The sequence below is a fragment of the Oncorhynchus mykiss genome, chromosome 8, assembly GCF_013265735.2.
Source record: "Oncorhynchus mykiss isolate Arlee chromosome 8, USDA_OmykA_1.1, whole genome shotgun sequence".
NCBI lineage: Eukaryota > Metazoa > Chordata > Actinopteri > Salmoniformes > Salmonidae > Oncorhynchus > Oncorhynchus mykiss.
The window spans coordinates 85,331,646-85,351,749 of NC_048572.1; the positions used below are offsets into that span (position 1 = coordinate 85,331,646).

The window sequence follows — 20,104 nt, forward strand, 5'->3', positions numbered from 1 at the left end:
TGAATCTATATGACAGGCAATCCTATCTGTTCTACACTATACATATATTTTTTTTTTTTTTACATCTGAACTTTTCACTATGTCCTGTAACATTTCTCCCTCCTGAACAGACCACCTTCCACGTTAGAGCAACGAGGTGTCTGTCCTGTCTGTCTGGGGTGACCTGAACTAATGATACAGCAATGAGAGGTTATAACAGCTGATGTCAACAGTTAACTTATGACAGCTAATGTCAACTTATGATACCCCTATGAGAGGTTATAACCAACAGATACACTCAAGAAAGCGTATGAGACAGCTAAGAAAGCTTACGTCAACTTATGTTATGATATACACGAAGAGAAAAGAAATACAACTGGCTAGTCATGGTGTAGTAAGGGGTTTAAACTGTGTGTGACTAAGGGCCCCTAGAGTTTAATATCAATCATATTATCAAGTGAACTCAAGCCATTCAATCCTTTTACTACATAGATCCACACTGTAATAGATCCTTACTAAGACCCCCCCCCCCCCCGCTCCTTTACACTGCCTAATATACCATGTCCACGTCCCAAATGCCCCCCCCCCCCTCGTTCCCTACATAGTGCACTACTTTTGACCGAGGCCCATAAATAGTGCACGATGTAGGTAATAGGTGTCCATTTGAGAGGCAGTATACAGTATGTCATCCAATAGTGGAGGCCTCTACACACACACACACACACACAACACTCAGTTGGTTCAGTGGCACGGTCGATAAAAAGGCATTTATGTTGTTGCTACCACTTCCAGAACTGGCAGCAGTTACATTGTATTATATAATGCTTTTGGATTGTACAACACTAACTAAGAAAATGGTTTGTTGTTTGTTTATTAATTAAAAAAAAAAAAAAATTATAAGTCGATGATGACATCGTTGATTGCGACGTCGTCCTCCCTCCCAGATACACGTTGTGGATCGGTCCTGCTATAAACTCTTTCATAATGTGATTTCCTGTTCTAACTTGTTGTTGTTTTACTGTTGCGCTGGTCCCGTTCTCATAGCCCGTCCATTTTAACTAACACAGCAGAGTTCAGTAAAGAAAATAACCCTAAAGGTTGACAAACGCAGCTCTTCTCCTTGGCAGTAGTGGCGTCTTGGAAATTAGAACTACGCTGCTCCACAATACTGTTGTTGTTGTTGTTGTTCTTTGATGAAAGACCGTTGAGTTAACTGATGCTGAGTTGAGCGAAACCCATCAGCTTGACGTCATCGGGGATCTCGGACTCATCTATGCCAGATGCCTGAGAGGAGAAAAGGAGAACGGAAAAAAAAACATTATTTTATTCTCAGTGCATCTGTCCTCATAGGCTGTTGCACAGGGCATAGAGTTATTGCAATAGGAACATGGAGGGTTTAGCAAACTTACGAGTTTGAAAGTGACATTTTTATTGTTGAGAGGATCATCAACAATCTTCTGCAAATTGGCAGCAACTGGAAAGAACCCAGAGATGAAAGCAGGAGTTACTGAGGAGTCATTGAGAAAAAACGGCATCATTTCAGCCATCTCTGCCAGAAACTCTGAACAATGGTGGCCTTTGTATGACTTATCCTAGGTTTCTCACTCACCGACCACTAAGTCTTTCCCATCCACCAGTCCTGCTGAAACTAACTCCTGAGAAACTCCATCAGCTGAGTCTGAGAGAGAGAGAGAGAGAGAGAGAGAGAGAGAGAGAGAGAGAGAGAGAGAGAGAGAGAGAGAGAGAGAGAGAGAGAGAGAGAGAGAGAGAGAGAGAGAGAGAGAGAGAGAGAGAGAGAGAGAGAGAGAGAGAGAGAGAGAGAGAGAGAGAGAGAGAGAGAGAGAGAGAGAGAGAGAGAGAGAGAGAGAGAGAGAGAGAGAGAGAGAGAGAGAGAGAGAGAGAGAGAGAGAGAGAGAGAGAGAGAGAGAGGAGAGAGAGAGAGAGAGAGAGAGAGAGAGAGAGAGAGAGAGAGAGAGAGAGAGAGAGAGAGAGAGAGAGAGAGAGAGAGAGAGAGAGAGAGAGAGAGAGAGAGAGAGAGAGAGAGAGAGAGAGAGAGAGAGAGAGAGAGAGAGAGAGAGAGAGAGAGAGAGAGAGAGAGAGAGAGAGAGAGAGAGAGAGAGAGAGAGAGAGAGAGAGAGAGAGAGAGAGAGAGAGAGAGAGAGAGAGAGAGAGAGAGAGAGAGAGAGAGAGAGAGAGAGAGAGAGAGAGAGAGAGAGAGAGAGAGAGAGAGAGAGAGAGATGTTTACAGTTCATTTTTTGTTTATTTAACTTTGGCTTTATCATCCATTTCACTTGCTTTGGCAATGTAAACATATGTTTCCCATGCCAATAAAGCGCCTAGAATTGAATCGAGAGAGACAGAAGCGAGAGAAAGCAAGAGAGAGGATTGTTGACACAAGCGTACAATAAAAAAAGACAACGTCCCCCTCTTGACTCCGGTTCAACATAAGAACAGAATAAAACCTTGTGATGTTTTAAAAAAAACTTTAAAAAAAACAAACACACAAAACACCTACCTCTTCCAGGCATAAACTCAAAACGGATGTCATTCAGTTCTTTCTTCAAGTTTCTGGGAGAGGAAAGTTAGAATTGGTTATTAGAACGTTAAGGTATGTGACATATAATAATAATATAATAATAATAATAATAATAAATATAATAGAAAAAGCATGGGAAACATCCACTAGGTCCGTTTTCTCTAAAAACAATGCGTTCCAGGGACAGACAAGCTACGGCCCTCCCTCCAATGCGTTCCAGGGACAGACAAGCTACGGCCCTCCTTCCAATGCGTTCCAGGGACAGACAAGCTACGGCCCTCCCTCCAATGCGTTCCAGGGACAGACAAGCTACGGCCCTCCCTCCAATGTGTTCCAGGGACAGACAAGCTACGGCCCTCCCTCCAATGCGTTCCAGGGACAGACAAGCTACGGCCCTCCCTACAATGCGTTCCAGGGACAGACAAGCTACGGCCCTCCCTCCAATGCGTTCCAGGGACAGACAAGCTACGGCCCTCCCTCCAATGCGTTCCAGGGACAGACACCCTGGAGGACCACAAATTAAAACTAGCACTTGGGGACTGAATCACTGTCATATCAGTGAAGCATCGGAGGAACTGGTCAGTAAACATCCCCATGGACCAGCATCGGTCCATAGACCAGGGGTTGAAGACCCCTGCACCAAATGATACATACCTCAACCTCAACACCAGGCTGATGGGGACTTTGGTGGTGGAGGCGGCAGCGGGGTCCTGGGCTGGAACGTCCCCCTGGATCAGGGTGGCCTCGTCTGGCTTGTCCTTGTCCTGCCCTGCCCCTCCTGGACGGAGCAGACTGGGCGAACCGTCCTCTGGAGGGAAAATCTGAGGAGAACCAGAGAAAGATAAACTCCTACTGTATCGGGAAGAGATTCAATAACCATTTAAATGCGAATGTGGTTGTCTTACCTAGTTACCTTAAGATGAATGCTCTGGATAAGAGCATCAGCTAAATAATTTAAAATGGAAAAGGCCTTTTCACACTGCATTCACTTAACCCAAGGAGTAAGGAGACTGTCAGCTCAGTGCAGGGTGAACGTGGCTGTAGATACTTATGACAAGTCTTATAATGCATTATGAACGCGCCATAGTGCATTATACCTGTATGCCTTCAGTAAAGTGTTACGTCATCAACTACATTTAACACACAGTTTTTTTTTTTTGGGGGGGGGGGGGGGGGGGTAGATAAAAGAGAGACTTCGATCAAAGCATTTGGCAATAATTCTTCTAATTCAAATTTCATGCAAATTTCATGCACAACTAAAAGCCCCTATTGTTTCAGCAATGAAGATAGAAAACAAGTTTGAGGTGTTCTGATTTCATACCAACACCAGGGCTTACCTCGATGCAGCCATCTTTCACTCTGGGAGACTAGAATGGAATACGACAAAGATTAACAGACATCAGAAGAACACACAATTCATTATATCCCCCCCCCCCCCCCCCCCCCCCCACACACACACACAGTAACAGGTTTGATTGAACATCTGATTGATTGATTTAGTTGATTGAGTCCCAGGTGGTATTGAACCACTACAGGGCTATAGTAAGGCTACAGCTAGGAGACCTGGGTTCAAATACGACTTCAAATCATTTTGAAATACTTAACCTGGGCTTGATTGAGCTTGCCAAGGAACAATGACACCAATAGAATAGTAGCAAAAGCACAACCCACTCCGGGCAGGCTAGAGAAAACCCTAAGGGCCGGTTCCCCGGACACAGATTAACCCTAGTCCTAGACTAAAAAAAAAAAAAAAACACTTCAGATACAGAATCTCCATTGAGGAAACTTTGTAGCCCAGGACTAGGCTGAACAATCAGTGTCCGGGGGTAAACATCCCTGTAAGCATTTGAGCTAGTATTTAAAAGCCAGGTCAGGCTAGCGAGGGGTGAGGTAGTCTCACCCGTAGAGCTGCCACAGCAGCCTGGCCCTCTTCACTCTCCATGTCCAACTCGTCATCACTCCACTCCCACTCCCCGTCCTCGGTCTTATGGAGACGACCACTGGAACCAGGCACGCGACGCACCTGCATTAAATGTCACCACACACGCACGGTAACACACTAAGTCTTCAGCATGGCATTTTGAGGGAAAAAAAAACGAAACAAAACAGGCGACCATTCCCATGATCTCACCACATAAAAACAGGCAAACCAAACAAACCCATTGTGGACCATTTTCCTCCTCCTATACAGGAAGCCTCATTTGCACACACTGTACATAGGAGGGAAAAAAAAAAAAGTATACTATATTATTGACTGTATGTTTGTTTATTCCAATGTGTAACTCTGTGTTGTTTGTGTCGCACTGCTTTGCTTTATCTTGGCCAGGTTGCGGTTGTAAATGAGAAACTTGTTCTCAACTAGCCTACCTGGTTAAATAAAGGTGTTCTCAACTAGCCTACCTGGTTAAATAAAGGTGTTCTCAACTAGCCTACCTGGTTAAATAAAGGTGTTCTCAACTAGCCTACCTGGTTAAATAATAGGTGAAATAAAATATAAAAGCAGAGACTACTAAACGCAAACCCTAGTCATAGTTTGTGATGTAATGCTCATCGTCTGCATGACTGCCCGCGTTTCAGGTCCCGTGTGTTAGCTAGTGCTGCTGAAACATTAAGATGTGCTCTACGTTACAGCACACACTTCCTTATTCTGAAACTACACAGGCCTGCCCAGCCGCAGCACAAGCACTGAGCAGATTGGACACAGACTGGTTGTCGGGTTAAGCTCCTGCACACAGAGACTAATGCTTTTTTAGATACATTTATAGGCTACAAGGATATTATAAATGGCTAAGCACTCAGCTGACAAACTGTTTTTCTGGTTAGGATCATACAGTGAAACAAACACTATATAGATACACAAGGGGCGGCAGGTAGTGGTTAGAGCGTTGGGTCAGCAACCGAAAGGTTGCTGGATCGAATCCCCGAGCTGACAAGGTAAAGAAACTGTTGTTCTGCTCCTGAACAACCCACTGTTCCTAGACTGTCATTGTAAACTGACTTGCCTAGTTAAATAAAAGGTTAAATATTTATTTATAATTTTTAAATCCATCTAAAACGTAAACATGTATCTTTTAGCTCACACTAATATTAATCCCTGGAAACTTGAATAACTAATATATTTCACCCTGTAGCGTCTATGTGGTGCATGATAGCGTCTATGTAGTGCATGATAGCGTCTATGTGGTGCATGATAGCGTCTATGTGGTGCATGATAGCGTCTATGTAGTGTATGATAGCGTCTATGTGGTGCATGATAGCGTCTATGTAGTGCATGATAGCGTCTATGTGGTGTATGATAGCGTCTATGTGGTGCATGATAGCGTCTATGTGGTGCATGATAGCGTCTATGTAGTGCATGATAGCGTCTATGTGGTGCATGATAGCGTCTATGTGGTGCATGATAGCGTCTATGTAGTGTATGATAGCGTCTATGTGGTGCATGATAGCGTCTATGTAGTGCATGATAGCGTCTATGTGGTGTATGATAGCGTCTATGTGGTGTATGATAGCGTCTATGTGGTGCATGATAGCGTCTATGTGGTGTATGATAGCGTCTATGTGGTGCATGATAGCGTCTATGTGGTGCATGATAGCGTCTATGTGGTGTATGATAGCGTCTATGTAGTGTATGATAGCGTCTATGTAGTGTATGATAGCGTCTATGTGGTGCATGATAGCGTCTATGTGGTGCATGATAGCGTCTATGTAGTGCATGATAGCGTCTATGTAGTGCATGATAGCGTCTATGTAGTGCATGATAGCGTCTATGTAGTGCATGATAGCGTCTATGTAGTGCATGATAGCGTCTATGTAGTGTATGATAGCGTCTGTGGTGCATGATAGCGTCTATGTGGTGCATGATAGCGTCTATGTGGTGTATGATAGCGTCTATGTAGTGCATGATAGCGTCTATGTAGTGCATGATAGCGTCTATGTAGTGCATGATAGCGTCTATGTAGTGTATGATAGCGTCTATGTGGTGCATGATAGCGTCTATGTAGTGCATGATAGCGTCTATGTAGTGTATGATAGCGTCTATGTAGTGTATGATAGCGTCTATGTAGTGTATGATAGCGTCTATGTAGTGCATGATAGCGTCTATGTAGTGTATGATAGCGTCTATGTGGTGCATGATAGCGTCTATGTGGTGCATGATAGCGTCTATGTGGTGCATGATAGCGTCTATGTGGTGTATGATAGCGTCTATGTGGTGCATGATAGCGTCTATGTAGTGCATGATAGCGTCTATGTAGTGCATGATAGCGTCTATGTGGTGTTTGATAGCGTCTATGTAGTGTTTGATAGCGTCTATGTAGTGTATGATAGCGTCTATGTAGTGTATGATAGCGTCTATGTAGTGTCTATGTAGTGTTTGATAGTGTCCAGGGGGATGCAAAAATTACACAACGTTAATATAGAACAGCAATAGAGTACAGCAGATCTGAGCGTCATGTGGAGTCCACTGTACACATCAAGGGGTTGTCGTCGTACCCGTTTGGATCGGTCTCCTATCGATGGACCCTTCTGAAGCAGCTTCTCTTCCAAGTATTCATTATTCTGCGAGACAGAGGCAGACAGAGAGATTAAAAAGCACATGGACGACAACATAACATGGTTTTGTATTATTTTCCCCCCCCTGTTAACAGCATGCATCTTGTAAATGTTCTTGTCCCCTACAGATGTATACGTGGGCTTTACCTTTGCTTTCGTGAAGAATTTGTGTTTCAGCAGCTCAGCAGCAGTTGGTCTGAAAGACAACACACACAACGTAGTTTACTACTGCAGGACATTAACAGCACACAATGTGCTTTAATACTGCAGGACATTAACAGCACACAACGTGCTTTACCACTGCAGGACAGGAAGGACATCAGATTAGGTAAGAGAACCCACTCAACTAGAAAATGGGATTGAGAATGGTTGAGACCCAGAATAAGACTGGATGACTAATAGGAGTATCGTCTTTCTGGTGCACCACACAAAGGACAAATGGTAACTTGGGAGAAATGGTGTCACGGTGGAATTAGTTTACTAATAGCAGGAGGCACCAAACCTGTTGTTAACACATCTGATTAGTAGAATCACATTGGTTAGATTAGCTTTGGAGCAAAAGTCTGAACTGGGAAAGCTCTCCAGGAATACCCCCTGATAGAATGTAGATACGGTACTGCCAGTTGATTTGATAGAATGTAGATACCGTACTGCCAGTTGATTTGATAGAATGTAGATACGGTACTGCCAAGTCAGTGGTCCTTTGTGGGCTCAGTTGGTTAGACTTGAGCCAGCAACGTCGGGTTTTGTGGGTTTAATTCCCACTGGGGTTACATACAAAAAAAAAATGTATAAACTGACTGTGCAATGTCATGACTTTTCCATTACTTTGAACTAAATTTCCATTGCCAACAATTGACGGCATCTCTACGTACATATAAATAATGTGTGCGATGTGGTATCGACACTGGGAGGCTTCTCTCTGATACCATGTACCATCCATCACATGTTGTTGAGCAAGAGACTTAATAACCCCCACAAAGTCCCAGAGCCGTCATTGAAATGTTTTTTTTTTTTTTAACCTTTATTTAACTAGGCAAGTCAGTTAAGAACAAATTATTATTTTCCATGACGGTCTAGGAACAGTGGGTTAACTGCCTGTTCAGGGGCAGAACGACAGATTTGTACCTTGTCAGCTCGGGGATTTGAACTTGCAACCTTCCGGTTACTAGTCCAAATCAACTAGGCTACCCTGCCGTCCCAAATTAGAATTTGTTCTTAACTGACTTGCCTAGTTAAATAAAAGGTCAAAAAAACAAAACAATGTAGAATACCTGTTAGACAACTGTATAAAACACATGGTCAACCCTCAGTCTGGAGAGTTACTGGATGTGCAGGCTTTTGATCAAGCCCTGCTCAAACACATCAGAGACAGTTTATCAAGGTGCAGTTGAACAGATCATTTCTGGGTAACGGAATACAAGCCTGCACCCATTAGCTCTCCCGGAGGATGGTTGACCACTCTTGATGTAAAACATTTCAACCAAATATACCTTTTATACCTTTTGAAACAATTGGCCCATTCAAAATATCAAAGATCAAGTGGCTATGGCAGGCTACAAGTATTTTTAATTCAGCTGAAGCAAACCCACACATTTTCTTCAGGAAATATTTATCTTAGCTACCTTGGAAGTGTTTACTTTGCAGGCTGACTAGCCCAAATCAACTGGCAGTACCGTATCTACATTCTATCAAATCAACTGGCAGTACCGTATATACATTCTATCAAATCAACTGGCAGTACGGTATCTACATTCTATCAAATCAACTGGCAGTACCGTATCTACATTCTATCAAATCAACTGGCAGTACCGTATCTGCATTCTATCAAATCAACTGGCAGTACCGAATCTACATTCTATCAAATCAACTGGTAGTACCGAATCTACATTCTATCAAATCAACTGTCAGTACCGTATCTATCAAATCAACTGGCAGTACCGTATCTACATTCTATCAAATCAACTGGCAGTACCGTATCTACATTCTATCAAATCAACTGGCAGTACCGTATCTACATTCTATCAAATCAACTGGCAGTACCGTATCTACATTCTATCAAATCAACTGGCAGTACCGTATCTGCATTCTATCAAATCAACTGGCAGTACCGTATCTGCATTCTATCAAATCAACTGGCAGTACGGTATCTACATTCTATCAAATCAACTGGCAGTAACGTATCTACATTCTATCAAATCAACTGGCAGTACCGTATCTACATTCAATCAAATCAACTGGCAGTACCGTATCTACATTCTATCAAATCAACTGGCAGTACCGTATCTACATTCTATCAAATCAACTGGCAGTACGGTATCTACATTCTATCAAATCAACTGGCAGTACCGTATCTACATTCTATCAAATCAACTGGCAGTACCGTATCTACATTCTATCAAATCAACTGGCAGTACGGTATCTACATTCTATCAAATCAACTGGCAGTACCGTATCTACATTCTATCAAATCAACTGGCAGTACCGTATCTGCATTCTATCAAATCAACTGGCAGTACGGTATCTACATTCTATCAAATCAACTGGCAGTACCGTATCTACATTCTATCAAATCAACTGGCAGTACGGTATCTACATTCTATCAAATCAACTGGCAGTACCGTTAATCAACTTTGTATAACCTTATCCGCAATTTTTATTTAACCTTTATTTAAACTAGGCAGTTAAGAACAAATTCTTATTGACACTGACAGCCTAGGAACAGTGGGTTAACTGCCTTGTTCAGGGGCAGAACGACAGATTGTCAGCTCGGGGATTCGATCTAGAAACCTTTCGGTTACTGGCCCAACGCTCTAACCACTAGACTCCCTGCCGCCTCCACGCTCTAACCACTAGACTCCCTGCCGCCTCCACGCTCTAACCACTAGACTCCCTGCCGCCTCCACGCTCTAACCACTAGACTCCCTGCCGCCTCCACGCTCTAACCACTAGACTCCCTGCCGCCTCCACGCTCTAACCACTAGACTCCCTGCCGCCTCCACGCTCTAACCACTAGACTCCCTGCCGCCTCCACGCTCTAACCACTAGACTCCCTGCCGCCTCCACGCTCTAACCACTAGACTCCCAGCCGCCTCCACGCTCTAACCACTAGACTCCCTGCCGCCTCCACGCTCTAACCACTAGACTCCCTGCCGCCTCCACGCTCTAACCACTAGACTCCCTGCCGCCTCCACGCTCTAACCACTAGACTCCCTGCCGCCTCTACGCTTAATAATAGCTAAACAGTTACCTAGGAGGGTACAAGATATGTTTTGAATTGGCTATCTAGTCAGTCTTCTCTACCATAGTTTATAGGCTAGGCCTACATCACGCTGTAATGTCTGACTGTCCTCTCCTTGAGAAACAGACCACTCCTTTAGCATACATGCAGGTGAAGAGGGGGGGGGGGTATAAATAAATTACATTAACAGAAATTATTAAATACATTTATGACTTTTCCTAAACTTTTTCTAGGATTTGATCCTTTTTCCTCCACTTTTCCAGGCATGGAAAACACCACCATTTAAAAATTCCATGAATTTTCATGACGTAGTACACAGGTACCCCATGTTCTGTAAGTCACTTTGGATAAAAGCGTCTGTTAAATGGGATACATTGTATTGTTGAGTGTTTGGGAGAGTCACCTTTTCTCAGGCTCTTTCTGTAGACAGAGTGAGATCATCTTCCTGAAGGACTTGCCATACTTCTTCACCATCTCCTTGTCCTGGATGCCCGTCTCCAAGCAGGGAGGGTCATTCTGCAGGGTCAGCATCAGTACCTACAGATATACAGACACACAACATCAGGTTACTATTAGCAACAGTACCCAAACATCCATACACACCAACAGCTTGATGGTAACCAGCCTCAGCACCTACAACATCAGGTTACTATCAGCCTCAGCACCTACAACACAACATCAGGTTACTATCAGCCTCAGCACCTTCAACACAACATCAGGTTACTATCAGCCTCAGCACCAACAACATCAGGTTACTATCAGCCTCAGCACCAACAACATCAGGTTACTATCAGCCTCAGCACCAACAACATCAGGTTACTATCAGCCTCAGCACCAACAACATCAGGTTACTATCAGCCTCAGCACCAACAACATCAGGTTACTATCAGCCTCAGCACCAACAACATCAGGTTACTATCAGCCTCAGCACCAACAACATCAGGTTACTATCAGCCTCAGCACCAACAACATCAGGTTACTATCAGCCTCAGCACCAACAACACAACATCAGGTTACTATCAGCCTCAGCACCTACAACACAACATCAGGTTACTATCAGCCTCAGCACCTACAACACAACATCAGGTTACTATCAGCCTCAGCACCTTCAACACAACATCAGGTTACTATCAGCCTCAGCACCAACAACATCAGGTTACTATCAGCCTCAGCACCTACAACATCAGGTTACTATCAGCCTCAGCACCAACAACATCAGGTTACTATCAGCCTCAGCACCAACAACACAACATCAGGTTACTATCAGCCTCAGCACCAACAACACAACATCAGGTTACTATCAGCCTCAGCACCTACAACACAACATCAGGTTACTATCAGCCTCAGCACCTACAACATCAGGTTACTATCAGCCTCAGCACCAACAACATCAGGTTACTATCAGCCTCAGCACCTACAACACAACATCAGGTTACTATCAGCCTCAGCACCAACAACATCAGGTTACTATCAGCCTCAGCACCAACAACATCAGGTTACTATCAGCCTCAGCACCAACAACACATCAGGTTACTATCAGCCTCAGCACCAACAACACATCAGGTTACTATCAGCCTCAGCACCTACAACACAACATCAGGTTACTATCAGCCTCAGCACCAACAACATCAGGTTACTATCAGCCTCAGCACCAACAACATCAGGTTACTATCAGCCTCAGCACCAACAACATCAGGTTACTATCAGCCTCAGCACCAACAACACAACATCAGGTTACTATCAGCCTCAGCACCTACAACACAACATCAGGTTACTATCAGCCTCAGCACCAACAACACATCAGGTTACTATCAGCCTCAGCACCTACAACACAACATCAGGTTACTATCAGCCTCAGCACCAAGAACATCAGGTTACTATCAGCCTCAGCACCAACAACACAACATCAGGTTACTATCAGCCTCAGCACCTTCAACACAACATCAGGTTACTATCAGCCTCAGCACCAACAGCATCAGGTTACTATCAGCCTCAGCACCAACAACATCAGGTTACTATCAGCCTCAGCACCAACAACATCAGGTTACTATCAGCCTCAGCACCAACAACATCAGGTTACTATCAGCCTCAGCACCAACAACATCAGGTTACTATCAGCCTCAGCACCAACAACATCAGGTTACTATCAGCCTCAGCACCAACAACATCAGGTTACTATCAGCCTCAGCACCAACAACATCAGGTTACTATCAGCCTCAGCACCTACAACACAACATCAGGTTACTATCAGCCTCAGCACCTACAACATCAGGTTACTATCAGCCTCAGCACCAACAACATCAGGTTACTATCAGCCTCAGCACCAACAACACAACATCAGGTTACTATCAGCCTCAGCACCAACAACACAACATCAGGTTACTATCAGCCTCAGCACCAACAACACAACATCAGGTTACTATCAGCCTCAGCACCAACAACACATCAGGTTACTATCAGCCTCAGCACCAACAACACATCAGGTTACTATCAGCCTCAGCACCTACAACACAACATCAGGTTACTATCAGCCTCAGCACCAACAACATCAGGTTACTATCAGCCTCAGCACCAACAACATCAGGTTACTATCAGCCTCAGCACCAACATCAGGTTACTATCAGCCTCAGCACCAACAACATCAGGTTACTATCAGCCTCAGCACCAACAACACAACATCAGGTTACTATCAGCCTCAGCACCTACAACACAACATCAGGTTACTATCAGCCTCAGCACCAACAACACATCAGGTTACTATCAGCCTCAGCACCTACAACACAACATCAGGTTACTATCAGCCTCAGCACCAAGAACATCAGGTTACTATCAGCCTCAGCACCAACAACATCAGGTTACTATCAGCCTCAGCACCAACAACACAACATCAGGTTACTATCAGCCTCAGCACCTACAACACAACATCAGGTTACTACCAGCCTCAGCACCTACAACACAACATCAGGTTACTATCAGCCTCAAAACGTACAAAGCCTATTTATTTAGCCAGGATAGTCTGCTTAGCAACTGGTTGACAGGAAGTCAGAGGATAAAGATCACACTCCTTCCATCTCTCCAAGTAGAAAATCACCTTCATGGGTGGATATTTGTGATATGGTGCAGCTCCTGTAGCCAGCTCAATGGCTGTGATCCCAAAACTCCAGATATCTGCTTTGTAGTCATAACCTCTGACCTGAGGAGACATGAAGGATAATGGTAAGATATCTTAGAGAGACCGAGAGAGACCGAGAGAGACAAAGTGAGAGAAAGAGGATAGCCCCCCCCCACCTGCTCCATGACCTCTGGGGCCATCCAACATGGTGTCCCAACAAACGTCTTCCTGACCTTGGTCCTGGTCATGTCTCCTCCAGCCGCTAAGAAGGCACTCACACCAAAGTCTGGGAGAGACAGACAGACAGGGGGGGTGGGTGAAGAGCGGTGAGAGAGAACCTCAGTCCTCGGGACCTCAAGGGGTCCACGTTTTGTTTTTTTTGCCCTAACACTACACAGCTAATCGAAGCTTGATGATTAGTAGTTGAATCGGCGGTGTAGTGCTAGGGGGAAACTAAACTAAAGCATGCACCTCTTGGGGTCCAGAGGAACGAGTTCGGGAGAAACCCCGGCACAAATTTTATAGAATTTGCAGTGGCAAAAAAAAAAACACACACGACAAAAAAACATTCAATACTTTAACAGCATAAATATATAAGAAAAAGTCAGTTAAGGTTTTAGGACATGTGACTATACCTGCGATTTGCACTGAGCCATCGTCACCGAGAAGAATATTTCCGGCCTTTAGATCCCTGTGAATGGAAGAAACCAGACAAACCAGTATTTATCTGGAGTAACCTGTAAATTGAAACCAAACTACACGCAAATGCCAGGGAATGACAAGTAGTAGCTTAGTGGATATAAAAGTTTTTTTTTCCCCTAGTAGACGGCTACTGCTACAAACACAGGCATGTTGGTGACACGACCAAAGAGGACTCATTATCCAGTGTGTATGTGGCTTGTTTTTAGCTGTGAACCGTTAGCTCTTTTTAATAGCTCACAATAAGTGCCCTGTAGTTTAGTGCTTACTGTTTCAACAACTCAAGCCCCACCCCTTTTTTTACTTATCAGGACTTAACGGTTGTAAATCTGAGCCAAACATGCTGAGCAGCGTAAATATTAGTGAAGAGGAGTCAATATTCTGTGTGTCTGTGGCTTGTTGTTTAGACGTACAACACTGTAGTGCTTCCTGGCGAGAGAAGCTGTGACATAAAACAAACCTCTTTAACAATGCATAAAGCCCTCTATAAAATATTGATCAATATGGGACAATGTGAAAGCCCATGAAGCCGAAACAATGTGGCTTCGCCAGAGTAGATCTTTAAAAAAAAAAAAAAATTAAAAAAGGAGTTAGTAGTTTGGTTCATAAATTAATGACAATGAATGAATGAGAGTTAAAATAAGGAAATGTGCCAATTTTTGAAATTGACAACTCCAACATGCACACCTATAATTTGACTGTGGTCAGTGGAAGAAAAACATAATTCAAAAGAATAAATCAATGCTAAATATTTCAAGTACAAGTTGAATTTAAGTTGAAGGTAAAATAAAATAAAATAAAAAATGTGTCCTGACCTGTGGATCTGCCCGTTCTTATGCAGGTACTCCAGTCCTTCTAGAACCTCTTTGAGGATGGTGGCTATGGACGACTCATCCAGAACCCCGGACTTATGTTCCCCACGAGATATGATGTGTTTAATGATGTCCAGTACTGAGCCTGACAGAGTGACAAAAGGACAAGGCTACTATTAGTTAGCTGAAGTATCTCTTGAATAGCTGAAGACCAGGCTACTATTAGTTAGCTGAAGTATCTCTTGAATAGCTGAAGACCAGGCTACTATTAGTTAGCTGAAGTATCTCTTGAATAGCTGAAGACCAGGCTACTATTAGTTAGTTGAAGTATCTCTTGAATAACTGAAGACCAGGCTACTATTAATTAGCTGAAGTATCTCTTGAATAGCTGAAGACCAGGCTACTATTAGTTAGCTGAAGTAGATCTTGAATAACTGAAGACCAGGCTACTATTAATTAGCTGAAGTATCTCTTGAATAGCTGAAGACCAGGCTACTATTAGTTAGCTGAAGTATCTCTTGAATAACTGAAGACCAGGCTACTATTAGTTAGCTGAAGTATCTCTTGAATAGCTGAAGACCAGGCTACTATTAGTTAGCTGAAGTATCTCTTGAATAACTGAAGACCAGGCTACTATTAATTAGCTGAAGTAGATCTTGAATAGCTGAAGACCAGGCTACTATTAATTAGCTGAAGTAGATCTTGAATAGCTGAAGACCAGGCTACTATTAGTTAGTGACATGTTTTAGTTCGGTGCAGCGATAGGTGTTTGAACTAGGGCTCTGAACTTTATTACTGCTATGTTTTACCTTGGCTTGTAATGAAATGTGTGTGACAGCTTAGAGCCCTATCCCTCGATCTCTTGACATTGTTAATGCATGCCAGGAGGATGGAGAATACCGCAGCAGGCTGAGAGCCAAGGGCACAGCTGGAGAGAAGCTGCTGCTGCTCAGGGCCGTGCTTCCTCCAGACAGGGACCTGTAGTGCCTGGTAGTCAGGAAGCTGGGATGGAGATGAACCAAGCTAACCATCCTCCTAGAGAGCTACTAGACGTGCAGGGATTTGCTTCAGCCCTGTATTAACTGCTGGAGGACTAACAGCTGGGGCTTATAGAGTCTGGTAGGGCTGAAGTGTCTGTTTCGATGTGGGCAGGCGCAGGGGTGGCCAACCAGCTCCTGGAGAGCAGGGTTTTGCTCTAGCCCTGCTCAATGATTTGTTGAATCAGGTGATTACAGTAGGGATGGAGGACAACCAACAACCACCTCTGTTATAGTATTGCTAAGCAGACTGCAGCGTTTCCTCTAATCAACGCTTTATGCAAGGCGTGCCGCCTCCAAGTAAAGAGCTACATAAGTGGTATTTATGCTCCACTACTTCCTAGCCTGGTACCGTCCCTACAGCAATACCCACCACCACTGAGGAGTCGCATCACCAGCCACAGCTCGTCCTTCACTACAAAAGACGTATAGTAGGACACAATGTTGGGGTGGTGGCACTGGGACATGGCCTGGATCTCTTTCTGCAAGGAGAGAGAGAGAGAAAGAAACAGAATGAATGAGCTTCAACGGCTCAGCACATTGCACAGTAAAGAGTTTGAGTCTTGACTCCAACAGCGCAGTAACATATTTCCATTCTGGACAGGCCAAGTGGAAATTTCTCCATATTGCTTATGCTTAACCAATCCTAGTCAGATTTACACAAGAGTGTAAGGGGTTGATTTGTTGATTGAATATCAATCTCTAGAGGAAGGCTTTTTCGACACAGCTGTTCTGCTTGTTCTGAACCTGACTGATCACATGACAGAGCAGGCCCCCCCCCCCCAATAGGGAAGACTGAGTGAGGAGTGACCTAGGTTGTCACTACCATAGAATATACTTGGACAAACATATTCAAGTCAATGTGCCATGATGGCTGAAGTCAAATCACTGTGCCTTTTTCCCGTTCTAGTTATGCTATGTCACTATTGGCATAATCCCCAAGACAAACTTGATGGAGTTGCCAAGAAAGGGCAGAGTAGATCCGGGGGCTACTGGCTGTTATGCAAAAAGGGCTGAAAATGCTGTGTTGGTGTCTGTCCAGCTGCTGGCCTGAGCTCATCTGATTTACACTGACAGCCTGTGTGTGTACGTGCATTTGCGTACGTGCGTTTGTGTACGTGGATGTGCGTGTGTGTGTGTGTGTTCCTGCTGCTGTACTCTCATCTTTCACAGGCCCACATTACAGCTAAGCTATACCAGAGACCATAATAGGCCATGTCAAATGATTAGCTAGTATTGATTAGACAGTATTGATTGCTATATTGTCAACTCCTGAAATAAATGGTGCTCTCTGCAGTTTGGTTACCAGGAGCTCATCCATGCTGGTCTGACACTTCTCCAGGTTAATGCGTTTAATGGCCACCCTCTCCTTCCTGGGCTCACAGTAGGCCGCCTGCACCACGGCCGTGGCACCACTCCCTGAAGAGGAAACGAAAGGGGAAGAATTACAATGTAACACACATCCAAGAGGGAAGCCAAGTGGCACCACTCCCTGAAGATGAAACAAAGGGGGTAAGAATTACAATGTAGCACACATCCAAAAGGGAAGCCAGGGCACCACTTGCAGGGAGGGACAAACCAAGAGGAAGACAAAGACATAAGATTATTATTATAATAAGATTTATTAAAAAGTATGAATTTCAGCAAACAAAGAAAGACATGCTGTACACATTAAGGGTTTAAGAATGTACTTTTTTTTTCTTTTTTTTTTTTTTTAAGTATTGAGACAATGATCTGAAATAGTTGGAGGTTCATTCAAAAACCACTAGATCATTGGCAGATCATTCCTGGAGGAGTTGAGGTACTTGGCAAGGTACCAGAAAACTACAACAAAAAGGAACTATTCTTCTGTATTTACCACAAACAAATATTGCTGGAAGGTTGTTTGACATGTGTCTTTTTGCCATTTGTATCAAAAGTGATTAGCTAGTGAGATACTTAAAAAAGGACAAAATGTATTAAGTGTGAGGTCTCAAACGTCAACTACTAAACTATATTATGCATATAACGTTAGCTAGCTACATGTCTTATGCATTGTACAGGAAGAATAACAAACAAAACGCGGTCCATATCACAAAAAGAAAAGCCTGAATAATACCAACTCCTTGCTACCACAAAGGTATGAGTGACTCACTAAGCCCCATCATGTCTTCTTTCAGCGAAGGCACCACCCACCTCCATACTTCAACTATGCTGCCCGACTTAGCTAGCTACTGTAGCTAACGACGTTAGCTACTAGGCTAGTGATTCAAGTTAGCATCTGGGGGAGAAAAAAAAAGAAGCTAACATGGTAGCTAATTAGCTAGCTAGCAACCTATGAACGAAAATAGAAACAGATGCTTAAGTTAGTTATATATAATAGCATAGTTAGCTGTCAAAAATAAGGTTGGTTAGCTGTAGCTAGGTTTAACGTTAGTTAACCAGCTTTAAGTTAAGGTTAGCCAAATAGCTGTCTTGCGTGAAAGCTAGCTAAGAGGTTAGCACGCTAGCTAACCTAGCGACATACTCACCAATCACCTCGTTGAGTACATAGTCGTCCTTGTTGATGGACCAAGTTTGAACACTCGAGTCCTCTGCCATGGCTTCGTTGGAGGTTTACGGTGTTTATAAGGAATGTGGTGGGGGTTTGGTTTTCTTGAAATATAACGAGATAATTACTCCATTCGGCTCGTGATGTTAGCTACCTCGCCCTGACAGTTCCTGCTGCTGCTACTACTGTCAACACAACTTTGACACTTGCGAGGCTCCTCACGTCCTTGCGTAGCCAACATTGGAATGAAAAAGCCGCCATCTTGAGTGTGGCACTTAAACAATACCTATGTATTTATTTGTATTTAACCTTTATGGCAAGTCAGTTAAGAACAAATCTAATTCTTATTTACAATGACGGCCTACCAAAAGGCAAAAGACCTCATGTGGGGACGGGAGCTGGGATAAAATTAAAAAATGTAAAATTAAAATTTGAATTTAGGCTAAAACACACATCACAACAACAGAGACTCCTCATAAAGAGAGACCTAACACAACAACATATCATGGCAGCAACACATGACAACACAACATGGTAGCAGCACAACACGGTACAAACATTATTGGTCATAGACAACAGCACAAAGGGCAAGAAGGTAGAGACAACAATACATCATGCAAAGCAGCCACAACTAAGAGTGTCCATGATTGAGTCTTTGAATGAAGAGATTGCGATAAAACTGTCCAGTTTGAGTGTTTTTTTGCAGCTTGTGTAGACAAAAAAAAAGAAGGAAGAGCAGATCAGAAATCAGTTCAATGTAATTGAATAATCCATATAATCTAACCACTTCTGGGAAAATTGGAAAACACTAAACAAACAACTAAATTAGTAAAATATCCAAAGCAGAGATAATCTACTTCTACAATCTTTTGGGCTCTATAACAAAGAACAAACACCAAAAACATATACATGATCAATTACAAATATTAGAATCAGCTATCAGCTATCACCTCCACTCCGCTAATCCTGCTCGGCTACAGTGTGTAGCTTCCTGCCATCCAAGACCTACAGTGCCTTGCGAAAGTATTCGGCCCCCTTGAACTTTGCGACCTTTTGCCACATTTCAGGCTTCAAACATAAATATATAAAACTGTATTTTTTTGTGAAGAATCAACAACAAGTGGGACACAATCATGAAGTGGAACGACATTTATTGGATATTTCAAACTTTTTTAACAAATCAAAAACTGAAAAATTGGGCGTGCAAAATTATTCAGCCCCCTTAAGTTAATACTTTGTAGCGTCACCTTTTGCTGCGATTACAGCTGTAAGTCACTTGGGGTATGTCTCTAACAGTTTTGCACATCGAGAGACTGACATTTTTTCCCATTCCTCCTTGCAAAACAGCTCGAGCTCAGTGAGGTTGGATGGAGAGCATTTGTGAACAGCAGTTTTCAGTTCTTTCCACAGATTCTCGATTGGATTCAGGTCTGGACTTTGACTTGGCCATTCTAACACCTGGATATGTTTATTTTTGAACCATTCCATTGTAGATTTTGCTTTATGTTTTGGATCATTGTCTTGTTGGAAGACAAATCTCCGTCCCAGTCTCAGGTCTTTTGCAGACTCCATCAGGTTTTCTTCCAGAATGGTCCTGTATTTGGCT

At 43.4% G+C, this 20,104-nt stretch overlaps 1 protein-coding gene across 1 annotated transcript; it reads right to left on the reverse strand.

The window, feature by feature from the left end:
• Positions 1 to 719: 719 nt before the first annotated feature.
• On the reverse strand, positions 720 to 18,717 carry LOC110530836 (serine/threonine-protein kinase OSR1). The gene is made up of 17 exons (XM_036986603.1): positions 18,479 to 18,717; positions 17,275 to 17,387; positions 16,342 to 16,450; positions 14,935 to 15,076; positions 14,056 to 14,111; positions 13,597 to 13,706; positions 13,400 to 13,501; positions 10,712 to 10,845; positions 7,215 to 7,263; positions 7,008 to 7,073; positions 4,417 to 4,539; positions 3,854 to 3,883; positions 3,171 to 3,337; positions 2,496 to 2,548; positions 1,589 to 1,657; positions 1,389 to 1,453; positions 720 to 1,263 (listed from the first exon to the last, which is right to left on the reverse strand). Exons 1-17 carry the CDS (start codon positions 18,546 to 18,548, stop codon positions 1,189 to 1,191), a joined length of 1,533 nt encoding a protein of 510 aa, XP_036842498.1. The 5' UTR covers positions 18,549 to 18,717; the 3' UTR covers positions 720 to 1,188.
• Between the last annotated feature and the right edge of the window lie 1,387 nt (positions 18,718 to 20,104).

Bases quoted from the DNA above. Each gene is read 5' to 3' on its own strand.
- LOC110530836 (XM_036986603.1), bottom strand. From the start codon at position 18,548: ATGGCAGAGGACTCGAGTGTTCAAACTTGGTCCATCAACAAGGACGAC. The intron at 17,388-18,478 runs GTGAGTATGTCG...TTTCCTCTTCAG, and splicing joins TGTACTCAACGAGGTGATTG to GGAGTGGTGCCACGGCCGTG. The intron at 15,077-16,341 runs GTGGGTATTGCT...TCACTCTGTCAG, and splicing joins GATGCGACTCCTCAGTGGTG to GCTCAGTACTGGACATCATT.